This window comes from Artemia franciscana, chromosome 13 (genome assembly GCF_032884065.1).
Source record: "Artemia franciscana chromosome 13, ASM3288406v1, whole genome shotgun sequence".
NCBI lineage: Eukaryota > Metazoa > Arthropoda > Branchiopoda > Anostraca > Artemiidae > Artemia > Artemia franciscana.
The window spans coordinates 43554099-43576099 of record NC_088875.1 but is presented as its reverse complement, the minus strand read 5'-3'; the positions used below and the strand labels follow the sequence as shown (position 1 = coordinate 43576099).

The window sequence follows — 22001 nt, the reverse complement described above, 5'->3', positions numbered from 1 at the left end:
AACTGGTTGACAGGGGTTATCATACGGGTTCACGGAAAAATCGGTACTGATCGTTCTGGAAACCATTTCCTCCGTTTGTGGTTTTTGCAGATTTGTATCCTAAGAAATTTGTCTCACGTCCATGGTCTGCTCGATTGTCGGTAAAACTTCGGTTGCCAATGGGTTGCCCCATGACGTCCCAGCATCACTATCTTACAGAATAATCAAGTTTTAATCAAAAACCAATTACTTCTACCAGTACTTCACCGATAGTTATATTTCTAATTTACTAAATACTCGACAAAATTTGCAACTTGGATGTGTACTCTTGTAAATTATAAAGTTTCATCCAGATAGTTTAGTTATTCGAAGTATCAAAGAAAAGGTTGCCGTGTATTCTTTTTTTATGGTACTTGCCCTTCGGCCAAGTGCCTTATAGCGACCGCAATTTGTCAGGCTTGTAACTTTTGATAATGAGGACTAAACTTAATGAAAGGCCGTCCTAGCTGAGTGGTTGGCGCGCTGGCGTGGGAATTCTGTGTCCAAGGGGCACGGGGTCAATCCCAGTTGTGACCAGTTATTTAGTTTGGGACGGGGGTCAGTGGTATGAGACTGTAAGCTCAGCCACAGTCAACCAAGCTCTAAATGGGTACCTGGAGAAATCTGGGGAAGGTAAGTTGGAAGGGTGTGTGAAAGCACATGGTGGTTGGCCCCCAATCCCCCCATTGTACTTCCTGGCTGAAGGGCCATGAAAGGGAGATCAGCACCGCCGGTTTGGACCTTAAGGGTTTAGTACCGTCTTACTTACTTTAACTTACTTACTAAACTTAATGAAACTTATATACTTAGAATCAGCATAAAAATCAGTTCTTTTGCTTTATATTGATATCAAAATTCTGTTTTCAAAGTTTCGATTACTATTGAACCAGGTCACTCCTTGTTACAGTTCGTTACTACAAAATGTTTGATAAAAAGGATAAGGAAACTATTAACGCTTTTACGAATTTATTTAAAAATAGAGAACGTAAAAAGTCACAAACAGATAAAGATAAATAATTTGTTATAAAAAAAGTAATACAATTCATCAGTTCTCATCTGAAAGTGAATAGAAAGTGAATAGAAAGTGAATAGAAAGTGAATAGATAGCAAAAATCATCCATAAACAAATTCAATGTTGGTGATTTTTGTAGAATTAATAAAAGTAAGGGTATTTTTGATAAAGGCTACCTGTCAAATTACACAACTGAATTGATTCAAATAACTGCAGTGAAGTCTTTAAAAGTGTGTAGCCATTACTGTTTTATTTTCCCACATCAAATTTGCCTAGTCTAGAATACCATTTGTCTCCTAGTAAAAACATTATATTTCTACCAGGGACCCTGTCTATTTTTATTATTCCTTCTGTAGCCGTAAGTAAAATTCATTTGAGTCACTAGTATCTCCGTCAATCGGTTCTACAGGGATATATACTACTAGAGCTGATACCCTCAATTTTTTAGTATTAAAATGAGTAATTAGTATTCTATTACTAATATTTTCCCAGCCTAAATAAGACTTAGCAGCTTCTTTATTCATTATGAGCCCTACTCCCTGTCTATGCACCACATTCTTCCTACCTGAGAAAAAAATTCTACATCACCTAATTTCATGATTCCTACCCCTTGGATATAAATTTCTGAAACTCTTGATTAGTCCAGTTCGAATCGTCTGAATCCGTCAGTCAAAACTTCGGTACGATAGTCATTTTTCAAGCGTGGTAGCATTAAAGTTCCAATTTTCATGTTCTTTAAATCGTTGAAATTATTTTGGACTTAGGAAAAGCAATAATCCCAGATACCAGTGCAGGATTGGGATGACATATCCTTTCAAGTGTACACCGGAGTGCTTAAGCCGGCTTAGAACCAGACAGCAAAAAGTCACTGGGACCACCAGTATGAAGAATGGAGGCTTTGTGCAATCTTAGTTCTATCTTGGTCATAACATGGTTTTCAGCCCATTACGATGTTCTTCGATCAACAAGAGTCAAAATCATCCACAGAGTCTCAAACCTATTACCTCTTACTCATCATATACTCATGCCTACAAATATTATGCTATTATGAAATAACACAGAAACTGTAAACTGTGCGTCAGATCGACACATCTCCACTATCTAAGCTATAATGCGTGTTCTAATTCTTCCTTATTAAGTTTCTTCAGTCAATTTCATGCAATATTTTAATTACTTTTTCTTACATTACCAAGAACCAATAAATGTGCGTGTAACTAAATCCCCGTTTAAATGAACCTTCGTGTATCCCAAACCCACCCAAATCAAGCCCTGTCTAACACAAATCAACCCAAGGCTGAAGAATAAATTTGAACTAGCGTTGATTAGAAGTTCGAAATTTTGCTTTTTGTTTTGTTCGCAATTTCTAACTTACATTATTCATTTGGGTAACTCCAGAACCAAAATTATGGCCCAATATTGTTTTTTGGTTTTACTGCAAACTATGAGCTTTACAATTAGATCTCGGGCAAGAATTTGCCAAGGGGCACACGAAAACTCAGATTTTATACCCGGTTCCCTAAGTTCTTTCAGTTCGGCTTTTGAAGTTCCACAAAAGTATTTTATTTGGGACATTCCACATAAAATCAACCTGAAAATTACACCCACTGTTACAAATTCCAAAAAGTACCTGGTGAGTTTATTTTTCAATCCTGGATATAACGACAAATAAGAATTTTCTGGTCAGTTTCTGTAATGGGGCATTACAGTTATCAATAATCTTGACGATTTGACTTCATCAAAATAATCTTCATCTTTCATATTTACCGATTGATTTAAATAAAAGTTGTGATTGTTTTAAGCAACTATATTTAGTATAGAAAAAAGGTTTGAATCTCTAGATACTTCCAAAAGAATAAAAATAACCCTGCTTGCTACTGAATGTATCTTTTCCCCGAAAATTTCCATTTTATGCTAATGGTATTATCACAAAACATATTGTTCTCTTAGGTCAAATTGACGACTAGGGTTTAGTGTATGCTGTTATAAAATAAAGTGGCTGGGACTGATGAGCATTCACGGGAGAAATATATTTTTCTTTGTTTTTGCTTTGATTAGACAATTAAAAGAGGAGGTGCAAAAAGGTTGTGTTGCACGAGGGTTAAGTTGAATGTGGCTGAGTTGTAAGGTGGCTCGGTCAAACAGCGGTTGAATAACATGGTGGGGCGTCTACCGGGAAACTCGTGAAATACTTGTAGTCAAGGGATTGGATTTTGCTATGCTCCAATTCCAGTCGAACTTGATGGACGGGAACTTGAGTTTGAGACGGGCTCATCTACTTTGTTGTGCTGCCTACTTGTAACAAGTGCCATGTGAGCTCGTAGCTCTTTTTCTGGTTCGTTCAATAAGATTGGTTGACGAAACAAAATTTAATATGAAGTAGATTTACTTAAAGTCGGTTTGAAAAACGAAGGCAATTGTCGTTGTATTTTTATTTCTTCTTCTTTCCTTTGGGTTTTTGTTTTCCTTTTTATTGCACCACTTGCATCGGATGAACTCATGTTTCAATAATCCGATTTGAACTTGAACACAACTCAACACTGTTTCACGGTTCTTTATTTTATGAAGGGTAACGAGAAACTGAATACAAAACTGGAATGACACCCTGGTCTTGATATCCTCTTTCCCAGATGTTAGCATACACATAAATGTGGCGAATAACGGGATTCATTAATCACTGGAGACACTTCAATGTCTCTGAGCCCAAAAAGGACTTTTCAAACCCTTGCCAAAAGGGTGACCATGAATTAATTAGGGAGAACAGGAAAAACAAGATACTTTCTCAAAATGCAACAATCGTCGAGTATCTTGAATTTGCTATTTTGTTATATTTCATAGTAGAAATTAGGTAAAAAATAGAGAAAAGTAGAATAAGGACGAATAAACAAAGAAATTATGTAATTTAAATTGGGCCCCTCCAGAAATCAGGAAGATCATGGTCCCATTCTCACCCCCCCCTTAATTGCACCACTGCTTTCAGTGTCTGTCTGAATATCTTCATCTCTTGTTTTTTTTTCAATGTTTTTGGAAACCCTATCAATTTCCATTCCCGAACTGTTGTACCTAAAAGTTCCTTACACTTTTAATAGATTAAGTACTTTACTGAGAACACAACATACACATCTACATCTACATCTCAGACATCTACATTCAGACCTGAAAAGCATCGATATTTTCATGTACTTTGTATTTTTGGTTTCAATTCTTCTTCTGACTTCATTTAAACGTTTCCTGTAGTTACGAATGTCAGTAAATTTTGTTGCATTCTGTAATATGATATCTTTCTTAATTATTGCTGAGTATTTCCGGGTATTGGATTTATATGCATATATACCTCATGTATTTATTTTTACACTTAAAATTAATTGACTTTAAAGTCTACTAGGCAAAGTTTTAATAAAAATTCTGCTATTATTAATCCTGTATTTACAGAAATTTAAAGTTTATGTACTTGGGTGCTTAAAATGCGAACTTTTTTTCTTTAAACCACCACTTAAAATACATTTTATCTCGGATTTCAGATTGGTGGTCGCTTTGAAGGTCTTGAGTACTTGATCGAGTCTTACTTTGGACCTGAAGGAATTTACAGAGCAACTGAGGTTTGGCCTACGGTGCAAGAGATATTCAGTAATTTTAAGGAAAAATTCTGGTCTCGTTTCAACTCACCTCTTCAACCCGAGAGAGCAGCATGGGCAAATGAGGATTTTGAAAGGCTAAATGAAACTCTGGTCAAAATTGTAAGTGCTGGCTCTACTTCAAATTTTTGCTTTAATGGTTACTCCTATCGTTTGCCTTCTTTTGTAATTTTTTATTTTTATGCTTTGTTTATTTCCTATTTTGGGTTTTACTTTTTACTTCTTAGTTATTTTTTTTATACTAAATTGAAGGACGATAAATCATAAGCTTGTCTTAATTCGACGAGTATAGGAGCTACGTAATTGCTCAGTATTAAACTAGCTTTCAATCAGTGAGGTCAAAAATAGCCAGTTTGGATTATTAAGAAACCAGTTTGGCAAGTTTTTTCATGAACTTGTTTTTTGATGCTTCTCAAGCATTCAACGAAGGAAGATCGCTTCTTAACTACTATTACTATTTGCTTTATGAGAAAAAATTGGACATTTTACTGTAAGAGTGCTATTAATTAGTTAAAAGCACGAAATTGAAAGACAAATTTGACCCTCCATGCTATTGGCTTTCCAAGTGGTTTAAAATTTCGAGACAGGTGCTATTCATAAAAAATAAAGAGGATTAATTAGTGTGTTCACTTTGTCATAATAGTGACATTTTCCCCGATTGCTACGCAGGTGGGTAGCCAAGCTTTCGCCCAGTTTAAATATTACAAGCTTTGGCCGTGTAAGATTACAAGGGTGATACTTGTCAAGGACGATGAAATTAATTATGAAGTCTGCTGCTATTGGCTGGAGGAGATAATAATCGTGAAGTCAGATAATATCTGGGGCTACGATGCAAAACGAGTTGAGGCTCTTAAAGATGGCAGAAAAAATGTTCAGTGTGCAATAAAGCTGTGTACGGAGGATTGTGAAGGTTTGCCTGGTGATTTATCAAAATCTGTGAATTTGATGCAGACTGAAATTGTCACAAAGAATAAGTCTTTGTGATTGCATACGGAGACGAAATTCGAAAGAGAGTGGAAGACAAGTTTAATAGGCTAGGGAGCTTGTCAGGATCACAACCCAAGGTAGATTTTCAAGGTACTAATGAGGTGATTGAGCTCCAGTTTTAGGCTAAATTTGAACGTATTGAAAAAAAACCTTACTGTCTTACGGTCCGAAATCGTTCATAATGGGGTGAAGCTCCAGAAACTTGAAATCAAGCAAGACGATATAAGTTAGTCTACGCTTCTTAGTAAGGTTATTTTGTCAGGCATAGGCTCTCTTCTCGGGATTTACCCCGTCTTGGTGAAACAAATACTAGATCGACTCTATAGTGAAATGGACTCAGTCTAGACGAATCTGCTATCAAGAGTGAAAACTAAGACTGAAACTAAGACTCCCATTTAACTTACCTTTTTACGTAGGTATATGCGTTGGAGATTCTACGTCGTCGCAAGAATTTGAAGAGCTCCCAAATCCATGTTAACGAGGCTTTGACCAGGGAAAGGCAAGAAATTTACAAGCTTGCGCGCAATAAATTTGATTAAAAAATGTATTGACTTTACGAGGTGCTATTTGTGTCAAAGGCGGTTCACAAAATATTCTGTGTAGATCAATTTATAACGTAGTTCAGATTCGAAATGTGTCAAAAGAGCTCGTGGATTAATTTAAGAAAATACAATTTTTGCTTTCTTTTTTCTTTATTTATAGATTGCTTACAGTCTTTTCTTGATTCTCGTTTGAAACTTGATGTCATTCTAAATTCAGCAACTGGCAGTGAGAAAGATATGCCTTATGTGAAAAATCTACCCGAGTCGGAATTTTCTTCGGATGGCATTCTAATTAATCAGTCTAACAAGTTCAAATTTCTGATCCGGCCGTTACATGTGAATGCGCAAGGGTTGCAAAGTGCATTCAGTGAACTCAAGTTCTTGTTTGCATCTAGTCCTAAGGAAATTGTCGGGCTTTGTGAACCTTTTTTGTCTGCTAATACACCTCTTACAATTTTAGATCTGCCTGGGATGAAGTGTATTTCACATACACGAGGTGTCAAAATAGGAGGGGAGGGGAGATATTGTATATTGGTGATGAATGGTCCTTTCGAGTTCTCAGTGATTTTTCTGTTTTTGAGGAAGAGTTATGTGAGACTATTTATGTTGAAGTTGACCCCTTGGGCTGTAACCCATTTATTTTTGGGTCTGTTTATAGACCTCCGTCTGGCAATCCTAAAGATATTTTTTGAAGTTTTAGAACCGGTGTCAAAAAACCTGGAAGCGTCTAAGAAACCGGTCATAATTTCTGGTGACTTCAGTTTTGATCTGTTGAATCTCGATGTTGGCAATAATAAAGATTTTCTAAGCATGATGTTGTGTTCCAGTTTTCTTCCAAGTATATCTGTGCCAACTTGAGTCACAGTAATACAGCTACATTATTGGATAACATATTTTATTCTTCTGATTTAGCGCATGCAACAAAATCGTTTGTCATATTGTCTGATATGTCACATCATTTTCCGGTGAGTGTTCTTCTTGATTTAAAAAATATTAACTAACAACATCTCGATTCAATAAGGAATAATTCGAAAAAATGATATGAATGGATTGATTGTAAAGTCCTCGGGGAGTTAATTGAGGATCATGATTGGAGTTTTGCCTATAATTCAGATGATGTAAATGCTGCATTTTTGAATATTATTGATCAAATGATTTGACTGCGGGATAAGGCTTCTTCAACATGTGTTTTGCATGGAAAATTTGAGCAGAAATTTGACCAGTGGATTTCAGACGGTATTTTAGTATAACTAAAACCTAAAAACTAAAATTTTAAGAATTATTTAAAAATGCAGACACCCGATTCTTTTCAAGAATATAGAGTTTATAGGAATAAGCTAAATTCAATTATAAGACATGGGAAGAAAAGATTTTATTATGATAAATTCCTGGAATATAAATCTGATATGAGAAAGACAAGGCAAATGATAAATGAAAGAGTACGTCCTCATAGTCGTATGATTACTAGTGTTGACTGCCTGGAAATAAATTGGGAAAAAATTACACAGCCAAAGATATTTAAATGCTTCGGGAGACTGTTTTATTAATATTGGTTCTAGACTGGCATCGACTATGATTGCACAGTTGAAGTCCTCTATTAATCCAGATAATGTGCAACATACAGTAAGAATGTCGAGTTTTTCTGAGATTGCGCCTCAGGAGATAAAAAAAAATTATTATGAAGATTAAACAAATCTTTTGGCGGATAAATTTGGATTTTCAGCGCAAATTGTTAAACAGGTAGCATCGAGCATTTTCCCCTTTATTGGCGCACATTTTTAGTCTATCACTTACACATGGAATTTTTCCTGAGCTTCTAAAACAAGCAAATGTTACAGCATTACATAAAGCCGGTAATTCAACTAATTATTTAAATTATAGAGGTATTTCTCTGCTTTCAGTCTATAGTCAAATTTTGGATAAAATTGTAAATAGTCTACTACAAAAATATTTATTTGATAATAAGATATTACACTCTTCTCAATATGGGTTTATAAAGAGAAAGTCAACTGAACTGGCAATTCATGAACTTTAATTGAATATAAATGATTCACTAGATGGTGATCAACATGCTTTACATATTTTCCTTGATGTCGCTAAAGTGTTTACACTGTATATCATTCTTTCCTTCTTACGAAACTAAAGTCTTATGGATTTTCAACAGAAACTGTTAATTTTTTGGATCTTATTTTTCTGGGAGACGACTAGAATGTATTGATAAATCCCGTGATGTTCGTTCAGATACTTTGCAAATTAATTACGGAGTACCTCAGGGCTCTGTCCTTGGGCCTGTTTTACTGCTTCTTTTTATAAATGATATACCGGATGTTTTACCTCTTTGTAAAATTATTATGTTTGCCGATGATGTAGTAATTTTTTCTCTCACCGGTACTTAGCAGTTTTTTCCTTGAATGCACATTACAAGGTATATCTTTTTGGTACTCAAGGAATTTAATCACTCTTAATGAGAAAAAATGCCAATATATGTGGTTTTCGCGAACTGGATTGGTCATTTCAGATGGATTCTCTCTTTTGTTGAATGTTCTTGAATTAAAAAGGGTTGATCAGTTTAAATACCTTGGTGTTATTTTAGATGAAAATTTGTCGTTTCGTAAACGTGTGAAAACGGTATCATTAAAAACTCCCGAATTTTCGGTATTCTATCACATCTCCGTTATTTTTTTCCTAAAAACATTCTAAAATAAATTTATTATTGTTTTGTCCACCCATATTTTCTTTATTGTATCTCTGTTTGGGCTTCTACTTTTCCATCTGTATTTAAATATCTCCAAATCCTTCAGAATAAAGTAATAAGAATTATTATTAATGTTATTATCCATATTCTTTTGAACAACTTCATACAATTTCTATTTCTAATATTCGTCATGATTATTTTTACAATAGTTTGTCAAATTTCTCTGGTATTTTTTCAACTAAAACCCAATTTCATAATTATCCAACCACTCATCGTTCAAATCTTGCGTGTGAATTTCGTAATATCCACAGCGGGTTTCAGGATGTGTCATAATGGGCCAAAATTTGGAGCTCGATTCTAGTGTCAGTACAAGAAAGTAGCCATAAGCAAATGCAAAATTTAACCACGCAGTTATGAAAATAATTTTTTTTCAGAAATAATGAACCTACTATTTATTAAAGAAGAGTTGAGAGCTCATATGGCATTTGTGACGATACTGGAATATCCAAGAGCCAAGAGCTCATATGGTATGAGCTATAACAAAATTCTAAGAATCAATAGATTTATTTGAAAGGAAAATCAGAGGCTTAATGCCGGTCGGGATTTAAAATAAGAACTCTGAGTAAAGAGGTCCTTCTAAATATTAAAATTCATTAAGATCCGATCAACCACTTGTAAGTTATAAATACCTCAATTTTTCTAATTTTTCCTCTCCCTTCAACCTCCCAGATGTTCGAATCGGGGAAAACGACTTTTTCAAGTCAATTTGTACAGCTCCCTGACACGCCAGCCAATTTTCATCGTCCTGGCACGTCCAGAAGCACCAAATTCGCCAAAGCACTGAACCCCGCCCTCTAAATTCCCCAAAGAGAGCAGATCTAGTACGGTTACATCAATCACATATCTACGACATTTGCTTATTATACTCTCCAAGTTTCATCCTGATTTCTCCACTCTAAGTGTTTTCTAAAATTGCCAGTTTTCCCCTTCAGCTCCTCTGCAATGTCAACAGATCTGGTTGGCATTTGTAATAAGAGTTTTGAAACTTGAGTTTCTTCTAAATATTAAATTTCATTAAGATTTGGTCACCCGTTTTAAAGTTAAAAATACCTCACTTTTTCTAATTTTTCCAAATTCACACCCCCAGCTCCCCCAATGAGAACGGATCCATTTAGATTATGTCAATCAAGTATTTATAACTTGTGTTTATCCTTCCCATCAAGTTTCATCCCGATCTCTCCACTCTAAGCGTTTTCCAAGATTACCGGTTTCCAAGATTTGTGTTTCCCCCCTCCAACTGCCTATGTCCCTAAATACAAAAAGAATTGAAAATGAAGCACCTGAGACATAAGATCTTTATATATATCAAGTTTCATTAAGATCCGATCACCCATTGGTAAGATAAAGATACCTTTATTTTTACGTTTTTCAAGAATTTCGGTTTCCCCCTCCAAATCCCCCCAATGTCATCAGATCTGGTCGGGATTTAAAATGAGAGCTCTAAAGCACAAGATTCTTCTAAATATCAATTTCTGTAAGTTCTGATAACCCGTTCGTAATTTAAAAATACCTCATTCTTGTCTAATTTTTCCAAATTACCCCCCCCCCCAACTCCACAAAAAGAGAACGGATCCGGTCCATTTATCTCAGTCATGTATTTTGAATTTGTTTTTATTCTTCCCACCAAGTTTCATTCTGATCTCTCCGCTTGAAGTGTTTTCCAAGATTTCCAATCCCCCCCCAACTCCCCCCCCCAATAACACTGGATCCAGTCAGGATTCAAACTAAGAGATCTGATTAAGATCCGATCACTCTTTAGTTAAAAATACGTCATTTTTTCAAAATTTTCAGAATTAACCATCCTCCCCCCCCCTCAACTTCCCCAAATAGAGCAGATCCATTCAGGTTATATCAATCAAGTATCTAGAACTTCTGCTTATTTTTCCCACCAAGTTTTATCCTGATCCCTCCACTTTAAGTGTTTTCGAAGACTTTAGGCCCCCCCCCCTTAACTCCCTGTAATGTCACCACATCCAGTCAGGATTTAAAATTAGAGCTCTGAGACTTGATATCCTTCTAAAGAAGTATCAAATTTCAGTAAGATCCGATCACCCCGTTTGCAAGTTAAAATACCTCATTTTTTCTAATTTTTCCGATTTAACCGTCCCTCCCCACTCCCCCCTCCAGATGGTTTAATCGGGGAAATGACAATTTTCAATTTAATCTGGTCTGGACCCTGATACCCCTGCCAAAGTTCATCGTCCTAGCTTACCTGGAAGTGCCAAAACAAGCAAAACCGGCACAGAAAGACAGACCGACCGACAGAATTTGTGATCGCTATGTCACTTGGTAGCTACCAAGTGCCATAAAAATTGCAAAACATAATCGCGAAGTTGAAATTTGTTAAGACTATTGGGTGCGAGGATTAAAGGTATGACGGATTTATATGTAAGCTATGACGGATTCTCAAATATTTAAATAAATAACAAATGATTAGGTGATTTGCGTTTAATGTGTTGTGGGGAATTCTTATTATTATTTTTTTAATATTTATGTTGATGCTGTAGGCTTGTATTTACTTTGGCTTGATTTATTTTTATTTTGTCCAATGCTAAATTATATTTTCGTAATGCATGTAACATTGTAACATTGTCAGTGCTAAAGTACTCCACCAGACATGACCAGTCATACTTATGTATGTAATTGTTACAAATAAACAATTATCTATTTTTCTATCTTACTAACAATGTATAGGGACGGAATCAGAATGATAGTCAGTATAGCTGCTGATCAGATAAAAAAAAAGTAATTTATGGGTCATAGGGTGGGCTTCATCCTCCACCCTATCCACCTCGGCAGCTTTTCGGGGAATCACGTATGTTCTGTATTTTATTTATATGCCCTAACTGTATTATTTTTCTTGTAATCATTGTAGAAATGTGTCTAATGTAGTACAGTGCAGAGCGTTCAAGCTATGTCTCAAACTATTTTTCGTCATTTTCAGCAGCCGTTGGACTGTTCATGTTTTTTTTCATTTTATACAGCTTTACTAATAGTGATGCTTTCTAGCTGGCTAAGATTCAAAAGCTGACTGATAATGTTTTGGGTGTCTTTAGTTGGAAATTATAAGAAATAAATACTGTTTTCTGAAACATATCGGGTTGTCTCTCAACGAGTACCATCAGAATACCTTGTATGGGTCCAGGAGTTAATTGGATTCTTTCAAAGAATTCATGATTTCCTATTTTGCATCCAATAATGATTATTAGCCTTATATTAGGACTGCCTTTAGAATCTCCTGCTTACACAGCTTATTTCCCAACCAAATTAGTTACATCCCTTCTCCTCGCATCCTACCATAGTCTTAAGATTTAATCTTTAATATATTATTCACCATATAATTCTTGTATACTGTTAAATTGGGTGCATCACTAAGTAGAAGTGGCTTTAATAAGAATTTAATTTGAAACTTAGGATTTGATATAAATTTACAGCCATAATTATTGTAAAATATGGTAGATTATAAAATGGAAATGAAATGATTGGTAAAAAGAATAAATCTGATGACTATAGTGAGTGAAGCACAGGGGAGGGGATGAAGACTGGGCATATTGAAGGCCGTACGACTTCAAAAAGAATCCATGAAACAAAGAATTTTTTTCTGTTAAAAACATGGGCCTATACTTACAAGATTTATGAGGACATCTAAATAGGCAGGAAGTTCTGGCACCAGATTTAAGCTTTTTTTGAGTCTAAAGGATTAAATTACCGATATCAATTTTCTCAATAAAAATTACTTTAATTAACTTTGACAAAATGACATCAATTCTTAACGTCTACCACTAAGAAGAATCAAGCACTGATTATTTATATAATTTTGATATGTCTGTAAGTGGTAATGCACAGGATTTTTTCTCTGATTTGGGGGGGGGGGGTTGGAGATTTAAAAAAGAAATAAAATAAACAAAATATATGACTAAAATAAAAAATTATTTGGGTATTCCAAAGAATATCAAAATTGCCAGGGTAAGAGTATGGGATCGAACTTACTTTTGCACCTGTCTAATCTGCAGTTAAAAGGCAGAAACACTGAAAAGATTATCTTTCTCTTATCCCCTTAAATAATTCTAGCAAAAACTTCCTACACTTTGGTATCTTCGATAGTTTTTTTTTTTTTTCAATGAAAATAAGATTTTTTTTTTTCAGAAGATGAATTTGGATGACACTTTCTATAACCCACCTAAAGGGGATTTTTTCCTTCGATTATTTGGTGCCGAAATTGCAACTTATTCCTACAGACATGGCCTTGATGTCCCTGGTGCTGACATTATTTTTGATCAAATCTTCCGAGTGCTTGACAATATGATCAATGGAGCTAAAAATCAACAGGTAGGTTATAAAAGCTTCACTTTTTAAGACGCTGAGAAAAAATAATTAGTTAAAAAATTACGCGTGATAATTCTCTAATGATAATGAGGTTAAGTGAAGGGTAACCACTGTCTATAATAAAAAAGAAGGCTTAAAAATGATCTAAAACGCCAACAAAAGTTATGAAGGATATTGATATTTTGTATAATGATTTCAAATATGTAAAATACATTAAACTTAACACTTCCTGTCAAAAGTTTTGATAAATGGCGTTAAATTTAGTTTCAAAAGTGAATATTTGTGATTAAAGTGCCGTTCAACTGGAAAAATCTCTAACATTTAGGTAAGCTTGAAGACAACCCCAAAAAAAGACATGACTCTTATGAATATTTTGTTATCGAGCTCAACAGCTTTGAGCTTTATCAGTCTACCTAGCTATGAAAAAGATGAAATGATGTATTTTTCATGAGAAAGCTAGTCATTGTTTTTCCTTTCTGTTTATTTTTTCCCCAGATTTTCTTTCAATTCAACTGTCATAAAATGTGGCAAGATAATACGACTCAGAAATTTATAGTGTTCTTATTAAGTTTCAAAAGAGAACATATTACAACAAATTGTCGTTGTATGCTGTTTTGTGTCAAATAACAGTGATTTTGAGCTAAGTGGGGTCGAAATGCTAACTACTGGAAATTCTGTTGTAATTAGTTAAGGGTTTAAAAAAAAGGAGCAATGGAAAAGAAAAAATTATTAGTATCTGATTTATGAGGGAAAATGTCACAATTCGGCATGGTTCGATGCAAATAGTAAATATGAAAAACCTATTTTTCTTTTTTTCTTGGGAGGGTTAAAAAGGGAGACTCTGAATAGATTGGGATGGAGGAGGAGCGTATATAGTTGTTTTGGCCTCAGGCGGTTTGGTGCTATGGTGAGTTGTTAGTAGTAGTAGTAGCAGTATTTTTCTGATCGAGTAGAAACGTAAGATAATCTCATTATTACGTATTAATGGTCACTATGATGTGAAAAGTGCAATAATTCTCAGACAATATACAAATAATAATAAGAATAGTTTGTTATGAAATGGTAGTCTTCATTGGGATCCGCCCCTCTCCGAGTCTCATTCTATTCCTCAAAACTTTTTTTTTATTAGTCCACTTTAACACTGAACCCTTCTGTCTTTTTTTATTTTTGAATTACAAATATAAATACTGGATGCTTATAAACAACATATTTTTGTAATCCATGATCTTTTATCTCGTTATCCTCTTTCGTATTTTCTTTTTCTCCTTCTGCCTCTTTCTCTCTCTTTCTCTGCTGTATTTTTCTCTTTCTCTTTCGCACTTTATATTAAATAAGTCACTGGGAAATTGACAATTGTATTTCAGCGGTCAACAAACCCTTGTGGTGGTTCATCCATTTTATGGCAAGCCTCCAGAACACCGTGCCGTTGGGAAATGTAATTATTACGAATCCAAATAATAAAAATATTTACAGAGTTTAAAAAACAACGATTGAACTTGCTTTTCATCAAAGCTGGAAAAGAACTTTGAAATGGTTGTCCAAACAACATATAAGGTGCGGAAAATATATTATTTTCCAAAAAATTGTTTTAATTGCAACAATTCATCTGTCACTATGCAGTTGTTCTGTATTTTGAATTGTATTTCAGGTTGAAATTGCTCAATCTGTAATGTTCCTTGATGGTATCGCTAGATTCCCCACTATTGCTGGCCTTCCTCTTCGTTTGGCTTGGAATGGTGCTGCCAGTTTGGCTTTGGACTTTGAAAGCCAAATTGATGTAAAAGCTATTATACGAGATCCAAAGACAGCCTCCCTTGGACTGACAATTATCCCCATGTAAGTTACCATTTCTATTCGTTGGCTTTATCAAAATAAGACAGTATTAAGATAGGCACGAACGAACAACTTTTTTGATTCTAGGGGGCAGGGTAAATTATAAAAATATTTTTTTGAAAAGTGGAATAAGAAATGCCCAGAAATTCAGGAAAATTTGGGGTTTGGGGGGGACACTTCACTCTAAGTACTAAGGACATTAAAAACGTGATCTGATTATTGAAACTGGCTAACTAGAAACTTACAGAGTCACATTTATTTTACAAGATTGGAAAAATCTGGGATTCAACCTTTAGTTAAGAAATACGTTCATGCGTAATAATGTAATTTTTGACAGTAGTAAACGCTAAATTAAAAGAAAAGAAAGAAAAAGGTACGTGGTTCAATAATCAGCGAAATGAAGCTAAAACATACAAGACCAAATAACTTTAGAAGGTGTTGCTTTTCCTTGTGTAGTTATTTTTGGTAATTAGTAGATCCTTAATGATTGAATTCTCTTCGATTTGACAAAGATCGAATCGAAAGGAATCGAAAAGAAATTGTGGTTCACAGGTGGTTATTAGCCCCTTGACCTAAGGTCGGTCAAGGGGCTAAAAAAAATTAATTTTAGATATTCTTGGTACTTTAACCTTCTTGCCCTTGTACGGTTCGGTTTGACAAACTACGCTATCTATGGCGCTGATGGTTTTAATTCTAATAGATGTTAATGTTCTAGAAAATTCTCACAGCACCTAAATTTTCGGTCTAAATCCTTGTTTTCAATGAGTGGTTCGGGACAAGATTGCCACTAGGCTATGATTTCTGCTTAGTATCTTGTTTTGGGTACTAGTTTTAGTTTTATTATTAAACACTGTTGTCTGGTTTTGGGCTATTTGGGGTAATTTTTTGTCCAAACCTTTGTTTAGACCTCGTATTTTGAAAAATAGCCGTCTTAGTTGTCTCGCTTCAATGGTTTCAGACTTGGTTTAAGGCCACAAATGACTTAGGGGCTAGCGGGTGACTATCAAACCATTAACGCAGGATTTAAGTTTTATTTAATTAATGTAATTAAAATTAATCAAAACTGCTTACAAATTTAGTAATTTCAATATTTAGGAATATCTTCTGCCTGGTTACTCCTTCACTTGGGTGGCACTTACGTACATTTAATTAAGTCTGCTGACTTTCCCCTTTCCCCTGCCTTGGGTGCATTTTCATTAAGATCTCCACAGATGAAAAAAACTCCAATCTTCTAGCTAGTCACAATACGCCATATATAGCAACAATAGGGCTTTAACTGCAACGATAACCTCCACATAGCTTATGATACAGTCGAATACTATTTTATTTGAGTGTGAGGCCCCTGCTCTCTTCGTAATTTGTTGTCTTATCTAACCAGAGTCCACATCATAAGGGTTTAACTTATATAAAGGTCTAAGCTTATAAAAAGTTAAAACACCTTTGAATAACGTGAAAGTCACACCACTAAAATAAATTTTTGATCATCTAGACGCGCGTTAAACTATTTTTAAATTAGTCGCAAACCAAATAGCAACAATACGAAACCCCTCACCCCTTTAGGTAAATACAATCAAAAATTTCTGATTACAAGCCCTTACTTGTGCTTGTAATAAAAACGACTTGTTCTTACGTTCGAATAAAAAGTCACCAATAATAACTTGATTGTCACAAAAATAAATTGTTTGTCACAAACATATTCATTCCAAAAATATTTTTTTCTTGAAACTTTATTTGTAATTTTTTGTTGCCTTTACGTGGCAACTAATACCGTGGGAGATGTTACCGTGGGAAGATGTTCATACCCGAGAACGTCATCCTTTTTTTTTCTTTGTTGTTCTAGTTACATTGATTATCAGCTTACAACGGTCAGTGATAATGACCTTGTGCTAGTGCAACGAATTCATCACATACTTAATCCATTTGAGGAAGAGTCAACCATCTTAAGGGTCAACAATCTCCTTGCATCCCACCCTATTTGAAATAGATATTGTTGAACGGTGAAGCACATGAAATCTGACGAGAAATTATAAAAATTGGTTGCAACTATTAGAATGGTTTAATGTTCATCTTCTTATTTATTCAAAATATTACATACATTAGAATTCAAAATTAGGAAGAGTATGAAATTCCATATGGATCTTTGTTATATATTATAGAAAATATAAAAGTATTAAAAATAATTTTAAAAATAAATATATATATATTTATATAAATATATATATATATATATATATATATATATATATATATATATATATATATATATATATATATATATATATATATATATATATATATATATATATATATATATATATATATAAATAAGTTGTTTGTTTGTGTGTCTGTCGACTGACATCGTGTTTGTCCGCATATGACATCTGAAATATTTCATCATATACCAATTCAAAAACGAATGTATTCAAGCCGAAGTAGCTGAGTTGGTAAAGCGTTATGTTCCAGGTTCTATGTTCGAGAGGTTCCAGGTTCGAACCTTGGCCTTAGCATTAATACAAAAGAAAAAAAACAAAAAAGTTAAAAACTACAAAACAAAAACTAAAAAGAAAATACTAAATAAACTAAAATAGCTAAAAAACTAAAAAAAAATAAAAAAAAGGTAAAAAACTAAAAACTAAAAAAGCAAAAAACTGAAAAATAAAGAAGAAAAAGAAAACAAAGAAAATAAAAAAAAGGTAAAAACTACAAAAAAAAACTAAAAACAAAAAAGATAAAAAACTAAAAAAGATAAAAAAAAGGTAAAAACCAAAAAAAAAACTAAAAAGAAAAAAAGGAAAAAAACAAAAAATTTATTTCATCATATACCAATTCAAAAACAAATGTATATACAGACCGGGACACCGGGATACCAATGACGACCGAGACACCGGGACGCAGGAAATATGACTGATGTCATGTTTGTCAACTGATGAAATTACTGACCGGGACACAAATGACAACTAAGACACCGGGACACAGGGAATATAAATGACGACCGGGACACTCAAAGAGAAAATTACAGACTGGGACACCGGGACACAAATCATGACCGGGACACAGGGAATATAACTGACGACCGGGACACAGGGACACAACTACAATGGCGCGTAACTAATATGGCGCGTAACGACTTACGCGCGCGGGGTGGCTTGGGGGGGCGCTTCAATCACGACCGGGACACAGGGAATATAAATGACGACCGAGACACAGGGACACAACTACAATGGCGCGTAACTAATATGGTGCGTAACGACTTACGCACGCGGGGGGGCTTGGGGGGGTGGAGCAAAGCGCCCCCACCCACTAGGTTGGTAGCTAGTATATACATATATATATATATATATATATATATATATATATATATATATATATATATATATATATATATATATATATTTATATATGTATATATATATATATATATATATATATATATATAAATATAAATATATGAATTAATTCAAATATTATCCGTTGACGGTTTTAGAAATTTTTATTTAGTCATCAAACCCATACATTTGAATGGAGTGGATTTGGAAGAAAAAATGGCTTTTCATAATTTTAGATAAAAAAAAAACAAGTTTTTTTAACTGAAAGTATGGAGCGACAAACTTGAAACGAACAGAAACTAGACCTACGTTGCCTGAGCAACGTGAAGTGTTGCGGCAACCTTTGTCCGGCTTCACCGAATAAAGTAATGCGAGAGCAACACTTTGGTTTTTTTTTCTTTGCTATTGGTTAAACACTGAAGTTGTCAGCCTATCGAAGCTTTTAAAACGTTATGTTCAAAGAAGAACGCCATCAGTAATCACACGATCAAAGGCTATTCCTCAGCGTTATAATCTAGCTTATATAATCTAGTTGGTATTATAAAGCTATCCGTAACTTTTCAAAATCAAAATACCATAGATGACACTCTATTAATTATTACAAAACTGTCTCTTTGTTTTACGTTATCGTTTACAAGCACAAAACCATCCTTTTTGGCCCCAGGCAAGAGTTCTGCGGAGTTTTCCAAAATGTAATGCCATATTCATCAATCCAGCCTGAGGTCCACACTTTCTGCAAAACCGCACAGGTTAAACCCTTAACAGTTTCCAGGAATAAGCCGACATTGACGGCAAAAAAAAAAAAAAAAAAAAAAAAAAAAAAAAAAAAAAAAAAAAAAAAAAAAAACGGGACAAAACCAAAGTGTTGCTCTCACAACACAATTATTCCGTATAGTAAAGGGGTTGTCCCCTCCTCAACACCTCACTTTTTACGCTAAAGTTTGACTCTGTCATAACTCTACTTTTTGAAACCATAAGAAAACTTTAGCGTAAAGAGCGAGGTGTTGAGGAGGGGACAACCACTTTACTATACGGAATAATTTCTATTCGTTTTAAGTTTTAATGTCGCTCCATACTTTCAAATAATGAAAACTTGTTTTTTTTATTTAATTTCTGATTGATATCTTTCCATGATAGTACGGGGACAACTTAGTAGTATTCGGAGGTCTTCAATTGAGACTCGGTCAATGTAGATAATCCCTGCAATACTTCTAAGGCATTTAGTTTCAAATGTGGAGATTCGTCACTCATCATCAGCCTTTATTGACAAAGTTTCGCTTGAGTATCAAGTAATTGGGATTATGAGAGAGTTGAAGAGTCGCACCTTCAGAGAAGTTAACAGAGTCTTGTTTTTCCAGAATGGCAAGAGGTTCTTGAAGCTGGCGCCTGCCAGGCCAAGTCATCGTTTGATCAATTTCGAGGTCAGAAGCTAGGAGGCTCCCTAAGTAGACGAAGGAGTCAACATTTTCTACTGGCTCTCTTTTAATGTTAGCTGCAGGTTTCTTGAAACAGGATCTCTAGACACCCACATAACAGTGGTTTTGACTGTGTTAACGACCATCCCAAAGGCCTCGGTTGCCGACACTAGTTCGTCGGTGTCAGCTTGGAGTAAATGTTCTTGACTATTGAATTTCTCAATGTCTTCAGCCTATGCCAATGTATCGATAAGCTTCCCCCCAATTTTTGCAATGTCAACACTCTCGGCAAATGATAGCGCTGCGTTGAGGAATAGGTTAAAGAGGTGGGATGGACAAGAGGCAACCTTGAAGAACGCCCACCGATGTCAGAAACCCCTCTGTCAACCCGTCGGGCGTTCGGACTTGGTTGACGAAATCTGAATGCATGTCTCTTATCAGGATTACTATGTTTTCAGGGACTCCATAGTGTAGCAGGATGTGCCATAATCCATTTCGCCATATCAAGTCAAAAGCCTGCTTGAAATCAATGAAGAGTAGTAGCAGCTCTTTCGCAAACTCGATATATTTCTACATCATTTGCCGAGTTGAGAAAATCTGGTCTATTGTAGAGCGGTCTTTTCGAAAGCCGGCCTGGTATTCCTCTAAGAAATGGTTTGTCAGAGATTTCAGGTGGATAAGGAGTATTTTTGCAAGAATCTTCGCCGGTTGGCTGGTTAAACTTATTAGTCTGTAGTTATTGCAGTCGCCCTTTTCCCCCTTTTTAAAAAGGGAGACGATGGTGGCTTTCGCCCAAGATCTGGGGAAGTGGTCAGACACCTGTTATGACTTTATGATAGATATCGACCAGTTCTTCTGGGCCTGCTTTTAATAGTTCTGACTAAATACCATCCTGGCCTGGGGCTTTATTAATTTTTAGAGATTTTATTGCTGAGAGTACTTCATCTCCTAGGGGAGGAGGGCTTAGGTCTACTGGGTACTGCGATAGTGGGAAAGATAGTGAGTTGTTCAGGTCGGGCACTATTTTGAGGTTCAGTTTTTTGCTGAAGTTATCCTTCCATCGTTCTCGTCTTTCCTCGAAGTCCGTGATTGGGAGCCCGAGTTTATCTAACAGTGTAGGAGTGGCCGAGGATTTCTTTTTTGACAGTTCACTAACTTCTCTTGTACATGAAGTGGCTATTACCTTTTTGAAAGGCTTCTTTACACTCACGACATTTGCCATTGACATAGTGTCGTAGAGCTTGCCATATTTTCTTTTCTACTAGGCACTTCAGCCTATTGTACTCGTCCATGCTTTGTCGATCTACCTTGTTAGCCTGGGTGTGCTTCTGCACACATAGATCAATACTTTCGGGGGTGATTCAAGGTTTATCCGAATGGGTCTGAATTCCCAAGATTTCACTCGCAGTTTCTCTGATGATGGATGCACTTTCGTCGACCAATCGATCAATTTCTTCTGCTGTTGGAGCTTCCATGGGTTACATTCTTGACAACTTGTTTTAAAGTGCTGTTGTATACCTGTTCCTTGTTTCTGTGTTTTTCAGCAGGTCAACACGATATCTTAGTAAGTTTTTCTTAGGCTGTTGGGGCTTCCGAATGCGCGAACGGATCTCAGACATGACTAGAACGTGGTCCGAGTCGAAGTTGCCACCGGCTAAGGAGACTTTGTTCCTTACTGATGATTTCCATCGCTTGCCAACAAGCATGTAATCAATCATGTTTGCAGTGCGGCCGTCAGGGGATCTCTAAGTAACTTTCCTTCGCTCTCTATAACGGGACATTGTGTTTGTTATGAGAAGTTCGTTTTCCCGACAAAAGTCAATGAGTATTTCACCCCTATGGTTCTACCACCCATGCGAAAACTTGCCCATGGCGTCTTCAAATCCATCATTTGAGGGTCCAACAATGGCGTTGAAGTCCCCAATCACGAATAGGACATCTTTCCTTGGAGCCGTGTCAACGGTGTGCTGGAGTTGGCTGTAGAATTTTGGGGCTTCTTGGTCACTCTGGGGCATAAACTCGGATTATGGTCATGTTGGCAATGGATCCTTTCAGACGAATGGTGATAATACATTCAGAGACAGGATGGACGGCAAGAAGAGACTGTTTGGCTCGCTTGGAGAGAAGGAAACCGACACCTTGGTGGTGAACTCCA

At 35.5% G+C, this 22001-nt stretch overlaps 1 protein-coding gene across 1 annotated transcript in view; it reads left to right on the top strand.

The window, feature by feature from the left end:
• The window catches only part of LOC136034969 (apolipophorins-like), a 145623-nt gene that overhangs the window by 33580 nt on the left and 90042 nt on the right, over window positions 1-22001 (top strand). The window contains exons 7-9 of the mRNA XM_065716528.1: window positions 4549-4764; window positions 13093-13275; window positions 14921-15108. Of these exons, the coding sequence (XP_065572600.1) occupies window positions 4549-4764; window positions 13093-13275; window positions 14921-15108 (587 nt within the window). The remainder of the gene's footprint in view (window positions 1-4548; window positions 4765-13092; window positions 13276-14920; window positions 15109-22001) is intronic.